Genomic DNA, 17,289 nt, shown 5'->3' on the forward strand with positions numbered 1-17,289 from the left:
CCCCCCCCTAACGAAATAAGTAAGTCTGAAACCCTCCTCTTACGAAACAGCCAGCAACTTGAGCCAATTTTTATATTAGTTTATTTATAACTTTATACTAAGGAGTTAGTAGGCCTTCTATAGGTAATAAGTAGACCAGGTATATATAATTTTATATATGCCATCACTCAAATTATAACACACTTCCCTCCCTAGAATGGCTTTAGAAAGTATCCCCATCGCACAAAGCAACCATGACGGATCTTTGTATGATTTTTGCCATTTTTTAAACAAATAGAAATCAGGGCATAGATCTATATCTGCAAGAGGCTATGCCCCCGCTATGGGCATAGGACCATCTTAATTATTTTTCGCGTCGTCAAAACTAGCCAAACAAATTAACTGATGTGGGGACGAGAGGAAGTCGTCTCGTTCTGAGAAACAAGTTCGATAACCCTGTTTTCTCAATCTGACCGAATAGGCAAACAAACCTGTTATGACAAACATTGAGTCTGTTAATGTGACTGTCTGTTATGCTATGCGTACCGTTACTGTAGTACACAGTAGATCTACTTCTATTTCGTTTTGACATACATCTACATCTAGGCCTATACATTCTCATTATATAGCCACAAATAAAGGCTTTAAAAGCGTATTGCAAATTTAACTGTAAGAAAAGAACATCAGTAGTCAGTGTGACCTGAGTGTGAGTATTCATTTTCTGATTGTTCATTATTAAATTATTATCATTATTCTGTTATTTTGGAGCTGATTGAGCTTGAATTCATTCTCTCATTCATTTTTTCAGTCATTTAGTAAATTATTAAAATTAAGTGTAAAATTTATTTTTTAAAGAAGAAATCTAGAAAAAATCCTACATTCAGAAATCTAGTTCTAAATAAAAAAAAAAAACAAGTTAATAAAAAAAAGTCTAGTGACAATTTTTCAATTTAAGTAAGCGCAATTTCCTTAATTAATTTTTTGTGACCGAAGGAAAGGATATTTTTGAAAACTTTCTTCGGCAATATTGTTCAAAATTGTGGCAGGAATCGATTGGTAAATGTTTCAAGTCGCTAAGTGGTCTGGTTGCCGAGATATGGGCCAAAAACTGCATTTTTTTTTTTGAGGTTTTTTGGCTTTTCTGGGAAATCCAGGAAGGAATTCTGGGAATTTTTTCGGCCCACAATCATCCTCGGAACTTGCTTAACATATTTGCTTTGGAATTAGTCCTCGATATTGCTTCGTTGAGGAGGAGATACGACTTAAAGCTGCAGACACACATCGGACACACATCCATCCAGAACGAGTTAATAATCGCAATTGTCCGTATGGAAATTGCGCTAAAAAAATATATTCTAGAATAATTAATAATAGAAAATCTTTAATCTAGATCTTGATTTCTAGCAACAACACTGCTAATCCAAGTCCTAGCCCTAATTAATTTCTGACCATAAAACTAAACCTGAGATAACATTACTAATAACAACCCAGCACATCTATAATTTTTGGAAGGGTCTAATGTCAGAGATTGGTGATATCAATAATCAGTTAATCTTGCATTTAGATCTAGATCTATAAAGACTCTCTATATATTTTTTATAACTATCCAGGTATAGCACACCAACCACTGCACACAAAAAACATCAGTGCTATTAATTTATTTTGAATGTTTTAAGCCATTTTTTTGTATAAAACAATCACTACTGGCAAATGGTTAAGCAAAAGTTTATTAAATTGGTAAACTATCATTAAGGTACGTAAAATCTGCCAAAACTAATAATATTATGAAAGAAATGTGACTAATTAAATTTAGTGATTATTTAGCAATTTTATGAGGATTTATGTAAAAAAAATTACAAAAATATTTCATTCAAGTAGGCCTACTAAGTAGGGCCTACCTAGTTTTTTAAGTATTTTAGTTAAACTTTTTGTAATAAATAAAGATTAACCATGTTTTCATCAGACTCAAGCTTGCTTGGTAACTTAGTAGCTATCTTTTTTTTTGTAAATTATAGTTAGAAATTCAGGGGAAACCACTCTGTTTAAATATCAAATCTTGCTCTCAAATACTGCTGTTTAAAGTTAATTTCTGGATAATATTGATATATTGAGACATTGCATTTTGCATTTGGTTTATTATTCAGTTGTCTATTATATTTGACACAAAAATATCACAATATACTCATATACTCATATTAAAGCCAAATTAATTAGTCACCTTTTTGTCACATTTCTAGCTTTGGACAATTTTACCTAGATTACCATTAAATTAATTATTTAATTATTAAACCTGCACCTGGAAGACTCGCATTGGATATATCAATCTATAGTTATCTAAAGTTTAATAGTATTCTTTACTGACCTAACTAAAGACTAGAAACAAATGTTTAAAAAATATTCAATAACATGTAATTAAACATTAAAAAATACCTTTTTACATATTCTTTTAGATTTACTTGAACAATTTATTTTGTTTCAGAACAAATAATAGCTACTGCCAATATACTTAAAATAAATTGGATGATTTTAGGTACTGATGTCCTTTAATAGACTCTTCCATAAAATAGGTGTGTTGGGTTTGTAATAATATTGTAATCTCTACTAATTTTATGGTTAGAAATTAGGGTTAGTCGTATGGTAGGAACAGGGTTGGGGTTAGGGTTAGGGACAGGGTTAGCTATTGACATTAGCCAGCCATGTATGTGTTTAGTTAACTACCAGTAACCTAACACCCCTTTTTTAAAGAAAATTCTATTATCGGACACAGGTATAAAAATTCCCCCAGCATAACTTTGTATAGGTCTACAAATATTTTTACATTTGATGTACACATAATTTACATCTGCTTTGTTTTGTTTGTCCAGGTTTCTCTGACGCCTCTTCCTGTTACAACCTGAAGATGAGAGAAATGTGTGTGATATGCTGTGTGACAATGGTGCTGTTTCCATTGGTCAGCGCCTACACCTCATCGTTTTATACTGACAACAATCTTGGCCAATCTGTCCCTATAATACAAGTGAAACAAAAACAACAAGATGTACAACAGGTACAGTTTGTTTTTTGTTGAATTAAATTCAATTGTAATTTAACACCTTGTAGCAATAACATATCATGCTTATACGAAAAAGAACATTTAAAATTTAATTATATAGTGTTTTTATTAACACTTTGGCTTATTACTGAATTGTTTAATGATTTAGTATGTTACCAATATTTTAAAAGTGACCTTCTTTTAAACAAATTTGAACATTCATAACTAAATTAATTCATAACTAAGTTTCATAACTAAAGTGAAATGAAGCTAATAGTTTTTTATTTTTATCAGGAACTGTTAGAGTTAATGGGATTATACAGCAAGCCCAAATCCAAAGTCAATGAGAAAAATATTCAGTCTGCATCTAAATTTATGCAAGATTTGTATAAAAGTTTAAAGGAAGTGGATGGATATGACTATGTGGGAGATTCTCACATTCACATCAACAATCTTGTCAATGTTTCCTCACTTGGCCTGGACCCTGAGAAAGTAGAGGGCTCGGATGTCATTGTTAGCTTTATAAACAAAGGTTGGTACCACATATATGTGTATGTTATCTTTGATAACTTTATTAATAAACTTTGCACGGTATGTGTGGATCGGTGTGGCAGTATAAGTTTATTTAAAAAAGGTTGGTACAGTATATGTTTATCTGAGATTAGTTTTCTGAATAGTGGTTTGTGTATCTGATGTATTGTTAGCTTTATAAATGTATGTTTTCATTATATATGTGTGAGTCCTCTGATATCATAGTTTGCTTTATAAATAAAAGTTTGATACATTAGGTGTGTATGAATATCTGATGTAATTTATAGCTTTAAAAATAAAAGTTTTGCACAGTATTTATTTGTGAGTAGTGTAGGTGTGGGTAATGAATTTTCAAAAAAATATTTTCGGTTAGTGTTCTTTTACTACAGGATGTTGTGCTAATAAGAACTAAGATTTGTTGTTACACTGTTATATTTTGTCACATTTTCAAGGTCTGTTGTTTTCATTACTAAAATAAGCTACTTAGAAACTTGGCTTATTATTCCTAATAGATGGGGAGGTACATATTCGTCACAAGAAAGACAGCACTTTCTACTTTGACTTCACTGAAGTATCTATACGAGAACATTTAAAGGGAGCAGAGTTGCGTCTGTACAAGGAAGTCTCCCCAGCATTTTCTTCTGGCACATTTTCCTTGAACCTTTACTTCATTAAAGATGCTGCAGACATGGAGTAAGTGTTCATTTTAAACGTTTTAACTTTTTTATAAACTTGATGATATGGAACAAATATAGACTTTTTAGAACATTTTCCTTGAACCTTTACTTCATTAAAGATGCTGCAGACATGGAGTAAGTGCTCATTTTAAACCGGTTTAACTTTTTTATAAACTTGATGATATGGAACAAATATAGACTTTTTAGAACATTTTCCTTGAACCTTTACTTCATTAAAGATGCTGCAGACATGGAGTAAGTGCTCATTTTAAACCGGTTTAACTTTTTTATAAACTTGATGATATGGAACAAATATAGACTTTTTAGAACATTTTCCTTGAACCTTTACTTCATTAAAGATGCTGCAGACATGGAGTAAGTGTTCATTTTAAACTGGTTTTAACTTTTTTATAAACTTGATGATATGGAACAAATATAGACTTTTTAGAACATTTTCCTTGAACCTTTACTTCATTAAAGATGCTGCAGACATGGAGTAAGTGCTCATTTTAAACGTTTTAACTTTTTTATAAACTTGATGATATGGAACAAATATAGACTTTTTAGAACATTTTCCTTGAACCTTTACTTCATTAAAGATGCTGCAGACATGGAGTAAGTGTTCATTTTAAATGTTTTAACTTTTTTATAAACTTGATAATATGGAACAAATATAGACTTTTTAGAACATTTTCCTTGAACCTTTACTTCATTAAAGATGCTGCAGACATGGAGTAAGTGTTCATTTTAAACTGGTTTTAACTTTTTTTATAAACTTGATGATATGGAACAAATATAGACTTTTTAGAACATTTTCCTTGAACCTTTACTTCATTAAAGATGCTGCAGACATGGAGTAAGTGTTCATTTTAAACGTTTTAACTTTTTTATAAACTTGATGATATGGAACAAATATAGACTTTTTAGAACATTTTCCTTGAACCTTTACTTCATTAAAGATGCTGCAGACATGGAGTAAGTGTTCATTTTAAACTGGTTTTAACTTTTTTATAAACTTGATAATATGGAACAAATATAGACTTTTTAGAACATTTTCCTTGAACCTTTACTTCATTAAAGATGCTGCAGACATGGAGTAAGTGTTCATTTTAAACCGGTTTAACTTTTTTATAAACTTGATGATATGGAACATTTTAATATAGGCTTTTTAGAACATTTTTGCTACAATACAAATTTAAATAGGCTTTACTAATTTAAATGAAACAAAAGAGATTTTAAGAACATTTTTGCTACAATACAAATTAAAAAATGCTTTACTAATTAAAATGAAACAATAGAGATTTTTAAGAATATTTTTGCTACAATACAAATTAAAATAGACTTTACTAATTTAAATGAGTAAATTGTTAGAGAAAAGATTTTGGAACTAGAATCTACTCTCCGAGTGGACTGGGCAAAAACTGGATGGATAACATTGGATGCCACATCTGCAGCCAGGAACTGGACCTTATTCCCACACTCAAACCGTGGACTTCTACTTAAGGTTTTTGATAGTTCCGGTTAGTTTCAGTATTTTTATATAACTGTCGTCCATTATACATTGAATAAATATTTAATTTTTATCCCAAGGAAACTTTGTTACATATTTAATTAACATATAAGAGATTATTGAAATAGTGTAAGTAAAAGATATATTAACTAATTTATACCAGAAATAAAAAAAATAATAGAAAATATGTTTGTTTTTAAATTTTGCGATTGAATAGGCAAAGAACATGAGCCTAGAGACATTGGTATAGTGAGCAGAAGAGGCCCAATGGACAAGATGCCGTTCCTAGTTGGCTACATGGACATGGACACTGAGATCCTCTCTAGACGTGCCAGGTCCCTGCGTCAGGCAAGGTGGGCACAGAACAAAGATGATGTATCTTATGCTGACAACCCATTCACCCCTCACCAAGGTATGTTTTCTCTCTTCACCTGATACCTTTATTGTTTTGTCAAAATTGGTTTACCAAATGGACTATAATTAATTACAGAAATCAATTATTGATCAACATTCTCTTTTTTATCTGCATATTTTAATGAAATATTTTCATTATAAGGAAAAGATTTTTTTCTTTAAATAAAAAGAATTTTTAAAAATTTATTTATGTAGCTATTTCCCCTGTATCAAAATGTTGATAAATGAAACTTGATTGTAGCAGGTACACCAAGATACAAGTCCAACAGCAGCTGCCAGCGTCATAACCTATACATCAACTTTAGGGAAATTGGATTTGACAATGAGGTAAGCAATTTACAATTCTGTCGTTTCGTGAAAATAGATTGCCCACATGTTTCATTACTACATGTCATGTTTTGGTTGTTTTGCAAGTTTTAATTTAGCTATTTCATGATTTTGAAACAAAAAATAGGCCTGCTTTGGACAATTTTTAGCTGGATTTTCCAGGTTGTGACAAAAAAGTACTTTGCAGTACATAGTAAAAACAAGTTTTAAAATGTCTACTGAGGCATAATAACTTGAAATTTGCTCACTCCGGTATTCTATTTTGTGTGAGTTTTATAGAAGTAAAACATGCCTTTATTGTTAAATTAATTATTTATTAATGCCAGCATCTATTTTTTTTCTTATTTTTCTTATTTATTCCCCTTTCCTTTAAGCAAAATGGATTCATAAATAATATGTGAATATTTGTATTTTTTTCTTTTTTTTTTCCAGTTTCTAATTGCCCCAGATGGTTACTCTGCTTTCTTCTGTGAAGGGGATTGCTCCTTTCCTTTGGGCATCCACATGAACGCCACCAACCATGCCATTGTACAGACACTTGTTCACCTGATGACACCTCTAGAGGCCCCCAAGCCTTGCTGCGCCCCTACAAAGTTTGGCCCCATAACCTTGCTGTACTACGATGCCAACTCCAGTGTGGTGCTCAAGAGGTTTAAGGAGATGATAGTCAAGGCTTGTGGCTGCCTTTAAGTGTTCCTCTCAGATGGATGTCCCTGTAGGCTGTGACAGCTGATGGAAAACACAAGTTAGATAAGTAGCCTCCATACCAATGGTTTGTTTATTCCATTTCATGTTACAGCTACAAGTTTCACTAGTTTGTTATCAAGTGCCTTAACCATTTTATGTTGGCATTGTGGCCTTAGCAGTTACTCCAGTGTAGAGTACTAGAGTTTTATACATATTAATACTAGTCTTTGAAAGGGCTAAAAATCAAAGAAATATGGCATTTACTGAGTAAGTAGTAGCTTTTTGTATTGAAAAAAATATTTTGGTACACAAACAAATTTGATTCCCATATTGCAAACAAATCTTGCCTTTTTTTTTAAATAGAAAAACCCATCAGCATTACATATGGATTTTACAACATCTGTGCTTGTAAATATTTTAGCTTTAATTTTGTGCTATTTGTCCGAAATACATATCACGACAATGTAATGGGTTTATGTGTGAACATGGTTTAGAACGTAGTTTAGCTTATTTGCACCATGAAACTTACCACTGCTTACATACGGATTACATAAGTAATTAAACCACACTTCCTAACTAATGACGTAAGATTTTTACTTGAACTTTTGTACAACCCAACCAAAATAAGATCTGATTTTAACCACAGTTGATTTTAAATTTTAAAATATACTGCACAACTGTAATTTCATTTTATTAATTCTGTATACTTTCATGTTTAATATTTGTTTTAAAAACATTTTTACAAATTGTACATTTAAGTATTTTGTAGATTTATTACAAATATTGTATTATATTACATTTAACTTGAGTATAATTACAAATTTTATTTATAAATTTGTTCAGCTGTTGACAATAATCCACCTTAAGCTAAAAAAATTGTTTATTGTATAAGTACTTAACAATGTCTCTCTATATATTTATTTCTTGCCCAATCTAAGTGCTTCTAGACAGTAATGGGCCTTTGACTTACCTACCTTTATTTTTTTTAAGTTTATCTCATTCTATAATAATAACTATCCCAACTATGTAATATGCATTAAATTTTATGGATATTTTATAGGCATTGATTGGCTAAATGAGGTGTAAAATATATTTTTTTAATAAATGATATACTCTACCAAATGTATTTTTGAATTTATTAACTGTATCAAAAATGAGATCTGCCTTTGTATGCCCACAAAATTGTGCTTATTTAGGATTTACAAAATGGTTTACGTTAAATTTGCTGAACTTGTCAGCAAGTAGCCGATACAGAAAACTTCATTTTTGATCTAAGAAACATCCATATTCCTACATCTGAATGTAGAAAATTGTATTAGCTTTAATTTAGCTAATTAGTAATTAGAAAGTATTCATTGAGTAAATTATTTATATAATACTTTTTACACTAATGATTTTCAAATTTGTTCCAAGACTATTTTTAACAAGAACAAAATAAAGCAATCTGCCCATGACCTTTCAAACGATGTTTCTTTTAATTGTTTGCCTATTGCATTCTCCACACAGTTATTTGGTTGTGAAATGTATTTATTTTTTCTATTGAAAGTGAACCTATGCCAAAGAAATACCTGTTATGGGTTTTACAAATGTAGACATGTTGTACAATATATCTCTTGATAGCTTTTATAGTAACTCTACAATTCTTAACTATATTTTTTGGCTTCACAAGTGTTATTGTTTAAATAAAGCTCTTTTTAAAGTCATTTTAAATATTTTGCTGATTTTTTTAAAGAACATTGCTTAAAATTTCATCATGATTGACTTTATTGTATCAGTTGTTTTTAATTTACTTAAATTCAATCTGCTTTTGTTTGTCCCTTTTTAATATTTCATGTAAACAAAATATTGTGTTCAATTATACTTAAAAGTTCAGTAAATAAATTTTGTCTGAAGTTTTCTTATATAAGAAGAAAAACTTAAGGAATTGTGTAAATTTGGTTTCTTGTACAGAGTGTATATACTTGTTCTTAAGCTGACTAGTTCACAAAGCGCTCCTCCTCTCCCTCCCACCCACACCCTACTCACTGCAAACCATAGTATTGAAAACCCAATAAAGTTGTTATAATTATTCTGATGTCATCTGGGTACACATTAGCACAGGGGTAACTATAAAGTGGATTCAAAATATTTTGTCCTAGGTTTATATTCATTAACACCCCTCTCTCTTATTCCACCTCTCTCTCTCTCTCTCTCTCTTTCTCTCTCTCTCTCTCTTATTCAACCCCCCCCCCCCCCCATCTCATTCTCCCACCCCCAGCACTGCTTGAGAAAAAGTCAGCTAATGAATGAGTGTGTACAGTAATCAGCCACCCAATTTCTGATATATTTTTTACCTCTCACCGTTTACATACAATTTTTTTTTATTTTTAAAAAAAGAATATACAATCAAGAGTTCAATTAAAAGTTAAAATCTAAAATTTTAAATATAAAACTCAAAATATTCTTTTAATTTAAATCTACAAACTTTAGTGAAATCATTAGCTACTTTTTAAAAAAAATTTTGTTCTTATTCTTATTTTCAACAGATAAGCACATTTCTTTAGAGACTTAATGTTGCACTATAATAAAAATTCCATTAACTTCAAAATTTACATGGTTATTTATCTTCTTAAATGTTTAGCTGTGTAAGTACATTTTTTTATTTTTAGAAATTATTCAGGTTTTGGAGAGAGACATAGATAGTTGCATTGATGTTTTTTGTTTGTATAATTAAATTGTAGTAAAAAGCTAAAAAGTTTGAAATAACCTTAAAAGGAAAAACATCACCTGACATATGACCAAAAGTCTTTAAGGAAAAAAATTAATAATTAGTGCTTTGCTGTTTTAATTTGGGTAGGGACTTGAATTAATCATGTATTCTTGTAATTTTTCTGATGAAGGTTTTACATTGAAATATGCTTTTAGTAATTTTTACTGAAATTTTTAAATTGATCTTATTTTTTTGTATGGGTTGTGAATGTATAACACAAAACCAGTTTTTGTATTTTGTGATTTATTTTTAAAATCATTGTTTATTTAATCACCAACACAACAGATCTGTAAACAATACCTCAGTTCATCATTTTTTTGTTGTCTGTAGTTTTATTTTCGTAGAATAAAGTATTGACCAGCTTAGTATAGAGGTGTTTGTTGATTTTTGTTTCAATTTACAATACAGTAACATCAAATGAATAAAACAGTTTCTTAAGGGCATTATCAAATTATTAAAATAAATTGTTTAACCAAGGTCGCCTTAATATATTTGAACTGGAAATATAAATACTTTGTCCATTTCAAATATTATTTTTTATTACGTAAGTTTTGATCTAAACTTTACAGTTGCAACTTCTTGAAGTTCATTTTATTGTTTAAAAATTTACTGGTTTTTTATTACTCGTTTGGTATAGGAAGGTATGAACAACATAAAATCATGAATTAGAAGCGTTTTTTTTAACAAAATAATTAAAATGTCCATAAGGGCAATAGTTACAGAAAACGAAACGAGGACTCCATCTGGGCTAATCTCATGTCTATAAACACCATAGCTGCCACACCATAGGACATGAGTGCTGAAACTATCTCCAGTGCAAAAGCGTATCCAAATGTCCATTTCTGCTGGTCGAGTATGCCTTGTGGTGTGGGGTAATGGACTGCAAAAACTATTCCAGCGCTAATGATCAAAGATCCTGCAAACAAAAAAGAGGATAATTTTAAAACGAGTTTATTTCTCCTTTAAATGTTTAACCATAGATATTTATTGATTTATAGTTTAATAATTATTTTAAAAATTTAAACATCTTTAATATTAGAACATCCAACTTATAAAGTCTTAAATATGGGCCTTCATATAAAGGCATTTTTTTTTATTGTGATGCCATAATAAGGGGTAAAAATTATCAAAAAAGTGTGACAACATATAGAGACTACTCCCAAAGTTCAATCGACTAAATGTTTTGTTACTTGGGGGTTTTCATTGTTTTCCATCTATTTTACAAAAATGTTGGTCCCTACAGAACGGAATCTATATGTATAATTCTCTTCTTGGATACCCTAGAAAACACCAAGCTGTAAGCGCGTCTAGCAGCCCCCTCTCTTCCTCTCTAGGCATATCCCTACCACCCCCACCCCCACATGGTCTGGTGAGCTGTGGTTCACGCAAATGTTTACAATCGTAGAGCCGGATTTAGCGACGGCCAGTGGCGCAGGGGGGGGGGGGGGTTAGGGGGGGGTCATAACCCCCCCCATAGAGCCCTCGGTATAGATATATATAAAGTATGAGGGGGTGTAAATCGAAAGTTTGAGGGGGGGGGGTGCAAATCGAAAGTAGTAGGGGGGGTGCAAATCGAAAGTTTGTCCCCGGGTAAAAATTGGAAACCCCCCCCCCCCCCTTGAGACGATCCTGGCTACGCCACTGGCGACGGCTATTAGTGGCAGGTAATAATTTAGTTTGAAACGATTTTAAACTTAAGGGAGGTAACTAAGAGGAGGCTGCTTTCACGGGGGAGGGGGAGGGAAGGGGTTGGGGGAAATGAGGGGGGGGATTATCGTCCTTAATGACCTACTGATAGTGTTTTAAAGGAAATATTTTCAGTGGCAGCATTGGTACTGTCGAATTCACAAATTATGAATCACTGAAAAGTAGAAAATAAAACAAGTAAATTGCGGCATATGATACGCCGCGGGTCGGCTCGTAAAAATTATTTATTTTGACACAAATAACCAGACACCGCCCCCCCCCCCCCCACTCCACCACTGAAATGGCGTCACAACTAGACACTGATCTTAAAATTATATTTAATGCTGACAAAAATGTATGTGTATATATATATATATATATATATATATATATATATATATATATATATATATATATATATATATATATATATATATATATATATCTATAATAATAGTTTCGCTGTCTGTCAAGAACGCTCTGTCTGACAAGAACGCTCTAGAGAAAACACAAGCAAAATAAAAACATGCACAGTAATTCGAAAAACGAAATATGACGTCGACACATTTAGCGTAGAGTAGAACATAATCTCAAACCAGAGAGTGCACACAGTAATATGACGTCATTGATTATCGCGTAAACATTGAAAAAAAGGAAATGTTGTCTAATCTAAATGGTTTGCGTGAAGAGTTTCTTGCATACAATTCTTCGGGTAGGGGCGAAGCCCCACCCCCCGCGTAAGAACGTCTGAGCCCCCCCCCCCTCCCCAACTCAAAAGAAATTTCCTCATCGATACTCTATAATAAAATTACAGCCTAATTAATGTGTCTAATCTAAAAAGTGGTTTTCTTGCAATGGGAAGGTAGACATGTTTTTTTTTGGGGGGGGGGGGGTTGGGGGGGGGAGGGGTGGAGGGGTGGGGGGTGGTGTGTGGGGGGGGTGGGTTGGTTTCAGTGTTTCTTTCAGACTTTTTATCTCCCCGGAGAGGGGTGGGGGGTACTTGAAATTTTCGGGGGCGGGGGTAGAATATTCTGGGAGGGGGCGGACACTGGAAAAAGTATATAATTATATTTCGTTGAATGGGACGGTAGACATGTTTTTTTTTGGGGGGGGGGTGGGGGGGTGGGGGGGGCGGTGTGTGGAGGGGGTGGTGTGTGGGGGTGAGGGGTTGGGGTGGGGGTGGTGTGTGGGGGGGTGGGTTGGTTTTAGTTTAGAGAAAAGAGACAGCACTATCAACCTAGCGCCCGGTGTATCCTTCCTCAACGGGCCATTTTTCTCGTATATATATATAAATATATATATATATATATATATATATATATATATATATATATATATATATATATATATATATATTAAGAAATGCAAATCACGTGCTAAAACATTTCAACATTTCCTTTACCTATCCTCCCCCCCCCCCCCCCCCCAACAAATCATCACGAAATTCAGACCCTCTTTATTTAGTCTTTATTCCCCTACTCATATGACGTCATGCAAAGTGGAACAACCCATCACCCCCCACCTACCAGTTAAAACAGCCAGCAACAACACAATGTAAGGCGTGGTCCGCCGCCTCCTGACTGCTATAAATAGATTGTACACAGAGAGTGCCCCTAGGGTGAGTAGTTGGACCATGAGACCCAGCACGGCCAGTCCTTGTGTCGCTCTCAGAAATGCTGAGGAAACAAGAGCATTAGTCTAGATTGATTGTTAACATAGCAAGTATTCGTTCTTTATGTGAATATCCCGTCTCTTTTGTTTATATGTAGCCTGTGTTTCTACCAGACTTTTTTTCTCCGGGTGAGGGGGTGGGGGGGGGGGGTCTACGTCACACTTCAGTCTAACACCCCATTCGAAATCGCAATTTTTTTAAACCGATTATTTATTTATACAATTTTGACTAAGCTCAGTCGACATTAAGTCGGCCTATGTGGATCTATTTTTATGACATTAAAAAACAAACAACAGTGTGAAATAAAGGATAATGTTCTGTTTCAAACATTTTAAAATGCAAAAGTTTGTCGTCACAATTTATAAACCCTCCTCCCACTCGTCACAAATCGTCACAAGTTTGAACCCCCTGGGAGAGTGACGTCTTTTATGGATGACCTCTGCGTCATATATCCCATCCATCCTTGCCAACGTAGTGCAGAAGTCAGAACCTTAAGGTGTGTGACGTCAGGTGTGTGACGTCAGGTGTGTGACGTTAGGTGTGTGACGTCAGGTGTGAACGACCATTACAAATACTTGTATCCATTTTTTTTTAAATCTCATAAAATTAGAACAAAGCTGATTCTACGTGTTGCCTTAGTTACTGCTCATCCCCAATCTAATCCTAATCAGTGGCGTAGCCAGGTCGGGTGTCACCCGGTGCGGCACTTAATGGTGTCACCCCCCCCCCCCCAGAGTTGCGACCCTTCCCGGGGACAAACTTTCAAGTTTTCGATTTGCAACCCCCCCCCCCCTCAAACTTTTGATTTGCACCCCCCCCCCCCTCAAGTTTTTGATTTGCACCCCCCTCAAACTTTCGATTTGCACCCCCCCCCCCCTCAAGTTTTTCTCTATATATTTTGCTATTTTTTGCCTTGGTGTCACCCCCCTAAATGGTGTCACCCGGTGCGGTCCGCACCCCCGCCCCCCCCCCCCTCGCTACGCCCCTGATCTTAATTCCTAACCTTTCCCTCTTGTGTTTATAAACACTGCTACTAGTACATACAAAACTTCCTGGTACAGTTGAAGTTGACGCCAACTTTTCGTAGTTCTAACATATGATCTTCCTCACACCTCCGAATAAATCTATACAGAGTTTCTTCCAGGCTTCTCTCGAAGAAAGTCTACCGAAATGGAATTTATATAGAAAATATATACTTTTGACATTGTCCGCCCCCCCCCCCCCCCCCCCGAAAATTTAAAGTGCACCCCCGGAGAAAAAAAGTCTGGAAGAAACACTGAATCTACTACGCGTACTATTCTATACATTTCGGTGTTCGGAAGGGACGCTATCCATAAAGGGAAACAACTCTCAAGCCAAAAATACTGACCACAACTACTAATCAAATAGTTCTACAGAATAAAATCTGGCCACTTACGTTTCAACTTGTCCGAGTGATGCCCAGTTGACAAGGCCAGACACGTCCAGTCCTCATCAGTCGTGAATATGTTGTTGATGCTACACTCCACCCACAGGCCGGCATACGAGCTTCTATCGCCTGAGTTCATCAATACAACATATACAACATGATAGTAACTCTACAATAAAGAGCATTTAACACAGAGGCGTAGCGATGGGGGGGCAGGGGGGGTACATATGTCCCCGGGCGCCGACCTTAGGGGGCGCCAAAATGGGTTGTAAAAACAAATTAAAATGTCATCTTAGCTGCATTTTTGCATTTTAAATAGCTTAAGGGGGGTGGGGGGGTGCAAATCGAAAGTTTGAGGGGAGGTGCAAATCGAAAGTTGGGGGGGGGGTGCAAAATTGAAAGTTGGGCGCCGGCAAGGGGCTCTACGCCTCTTATTTAACACTTACCTAACCCTATAACAGTTGTTTTAAAGACCTGATTATCCAAAGGGAAAGAAGCAGTCCACCTGGAGATTGTATGGTTGACCTAGGTATATGTGGAGATTGTGTGGTTGACCTCGGTATATGTGGAGATTGTGTGGTTGACCAAGGCACATGTGGAGATTGTGTGGTTGACCAAGGTACATGTGGAGATTATGTGGTTGACCTAGGTACATGTGGAGATTGTGTGGTTGACCTAGCCACATGTGGAGATTGTGTGGTTGACCTCGGTGTATGTGGAGATTGTGTGGTTGACCTAGCCACAAGTGGAGATTGTGTGGTTGACCTAGCCACAAGTGGAGATTGTGTGGTTGACCTAGCCACAAGTGGAGATTATGTGGTTGATCTAGCCACAAGTGGAGATTGTGTGGTTGACCTAGCCACAAGTGGAGATTATGTGGTTGACCTAGCCACAAGTGGAGATTGTGTGGTTGACCTAGCCACAAGTGGAGATTATGTGTTTGACCTAGCCACAAGTGGAGATTGTGTGGTTGACTTAGCCACAAGTGGAGATTATGTGGTTGACCTAGCCACAAGTGGAGATTGTGTGGTTGACCTCGGTATATGTGGAGATTGTGTGGTTGTCCTAGCCACATGTGGAGATTGTGTGGTTGACCTAGCCACATGTGGAGATTGTGTGGTTGACCTAGCCACAAGTGGAGATTATGTGGTTGACCTAGGTATATGTGGAGATTGTGTGGTTGACCTCGGTATATGTGGAGATTGTGTGGTTGACCAAGGCACATGTGGAGATTGTGTGGTTGACCAAGGTGCATGTGGAGATTATGTGGTTGACCTAGGTACATGTGGAGATTGTGTGGTTGACCTAGCCACATGTGGGGATTGTGTGGTTGACCTCGGTGTATGTGGAGATTGTGTGGTTGACCTAGCCACAAGTGGAGATTGTGTGGTTGACCTAGGTATATGTGGAGATTGTGTGGTTGACCTAGCCACAAGTGGAGATTGTGTGGTTGACCTAGCCACAAGTGGAGATTATGTGGTTGACCTAGCCAAAAGTGGAGATTGTGTGGTTGACCTAGCCACAAGTGGAGATTATGTGGTTGACCTAGCCACAAGTGGAGATTGTGTGGTTGACCTAGCCACAAGTGGAGATTATGTGGTTGACCTAGCCACAAGTGGAGATTGTGTGGTTGACCTAGCCACAAGTGGAGATTATGTGGTTGACCTAGCCACAAGTGGAGATTGTGTGGTTGACCTAGCCACAAGTGGAGATTATGTGGTTGACCTAGCCACAAGTGGAGATTGTGTGGTTGACTTAGCCACAAGTGGAGATTATGTGGTTGACCTAGCCACAAGTGGAGATTGTGTGGTTGACCTCGGTATATGTGGAGATTGTGTGGTTGTCCTAGCCACATGTGGAGATTGTGTGGTTGACCTCGGTGTATGTGGAGATTGTGTGGTTGACCTAGCCACAAGTGGAGATTGTGTGGTTGACCTAGCCACAAGTGGAGATTGTGTGGTTGACCTAGCCACAAGTGGAGATTATGTGGTTGATCTAGCCACAAGTGGAGATTGTGTGGTTGACCTAGCCACAAGTGGAGATTATGTGGTTGACCTAGCCACAAGTGGAGATTGTGTGGTTGACCTAGCCACAAGTGGAGATTATGTGTTTGACCTAGCCACAAGTGGAGATTGTGTGGTTGACTTAGCCACAAGTGGAGATTATGTGGTTGACCTAGCCACAAGTGGAGATTGTGTGGTTGACCTCGGTATATGTGGAGATTGTGTGGTTGTCCTAGCCACATGTGGAGATTGTGTGGTTGACCTAGCCACATGTGGAGATTGTGTGGTTGACCTAGCCACAAGTGGAGATTATGTGGTTGACCTAGGTATATGTGGAGATTGTGTGGTTGACCTCGGTATATGTGGAGATTGTGTGGTTGACCAAGGCACATGTGGAGATTGTGTGGTTGACCAAGGTGCATGTGGAGATTATGTGGTTGACCTAGGTACATGTGGAGATTGTGTGGTTGACCTAGCCACATGTGGGGATTGTGTGGTTGACCTCGGTGTATGTGGAGATTGTGTGGTTGACCTAGCCACAAGTGGAGATTGTGTGGTTGACCTAGGTATATGTGGAGATTGTGTGGTTGACCTAGCCACAAGTGGAGATTGTGT

General features: G+C 35.8%; 3 protein-coding genes across 4 annotated transcripts; 2 read left to right on the forward strand and 1 right to left on the reverse strand.

Moving 5' to 3' along the window:
* The first annotated feature begins 456 nt into the window (after positions 1–456).
* On the forward strand, positions 457–10,270 carry LOC131952441 (bone morphogenetic protein 7-like). 2 transcript variants are annotated; one of them, XM_059315083.1, is made up of 8 exons: positions 457–685; positions 2,844–3,025; positions 3,305–3,542; positions 4,054–4,234; positions 5,590–5,738; positions 5,946–6,140; positions 6,384–6,469; positions 6,902–10,270. In XM_059315083.1, the coding sequence occupies exons 2-8, from the start codon at positions 2,879–2,881 to the stop codon at positions 7,157–7,159; spliced, it is 1,254 nt and encodes a 417-aa protein (XP_059171066.1). In that variant the 5' UTR covers positions 457–685; positions 2,844–2,878; the 3' UTR covers positions 7,160–10,270. The 2 variants fall into 2 exon arrangements, with proteins under 2 accessions (XP_059171066.1, XP_059171067.1); XM_059315084.1 differs by having other exon boundaries at positions 6,387–6,469.
* A 63-nt stretch (positions 10,271–10,333) lies between these two features.
* LOC131952429 (uncharacterized) lies at positions 10,334–14,810 on the reverse strand. Its single transcript, XM_059315064.1, has 3 exons — positions 14,681–14,810; positions 13,118–13,267; positions 10,334–10,821 (listed from the first exon to the last, which is right to left on the reverse strand). The coding sequence occupies exons 1-3, from the start codon at positions 14,808–14,810 to the stop codon at positions 10,622–10,624; spliced, it is 480 nt and encodes a 159-aa protein (XP_059171047.1). The 3' UTR covers positions 10,334–10,621.
* Positions 14,811–15,187: 377 nt separating this feature from the next.
* On the forward strand, positions 15,188–17,120 carry LOC131952430 (uncharacterized; the record flags this gene model as incomplete). The annotated part of the gene is made up of 1 exon (XM_059315065.1): positions 15,188–17,120. A coding segment is annotated over exon 1 (1,933 nt), but the record flags the coding sequence as incomplete, so codon positions are not given.
* Between the last annotated feature and the right edge of the window lie 169 nt (positions 17,121–17,289).

The sequence above is a fragment of the Physella acuta genome, unplaced genomic scaffold (genome assembly GCF_028476545.2).
Source record: "Physella acuta isolate Inbredline_101_S28 unplaced genomic scaffold, ASM2847654v3 ptg000873l, whole genome shotgun sequence".
In the NCBI taxonomy this organism is placed as follows: domain Eukaryota; kingdom Metazoa; phylum Mollusca; class Gastropoda; family Physidae; genus Physella; species Physella acuta.

Coding starts and splice junctions, on each gene's coding strand:
- LOC131952441 (XM_059315083.1), top strand. CDS start 2,879: ATGAGAGAAATGTGTGTGATATGCTGTGTGACAATGGTGCTGTTTCCA. Junction 5,739..5,945: donor TAAGGTTTTTGATAGTTCCG/GTTAGTTTCAGT, acceptor GCGATTGAATAG/GCAAAGAACATGAGCCTAGA. Junction 6,470..6,901: donor AAATTGGATTTGACAATGAG/GTAAGCAATTTA, acceptor TTTTTTTTCCAG/TTTCTAATTGCCCCAGATGG.
- LOC131952429 (XM_059315064.1), bottom strand. CDS start 14,810: ATGAACTCAGGCGATAGAAGCTCGTATGCCGGCCTGTGGGTGGAGTGT. Junction 13,268..14,680: donor TCACTCGGACAAGTTGAAAC/GTAAGTGGCCAG, acceptor TTGTTTCCTCAG/CATTTCTGAGAGCGACACAA. Junction 10,822..13,117: donor GTTGCTGGCTGTTTTAACTG/GTAGGTGGGGGG, acceptor TTTTGTTTGCAG/GATCTTTGATCATTAGCGCT.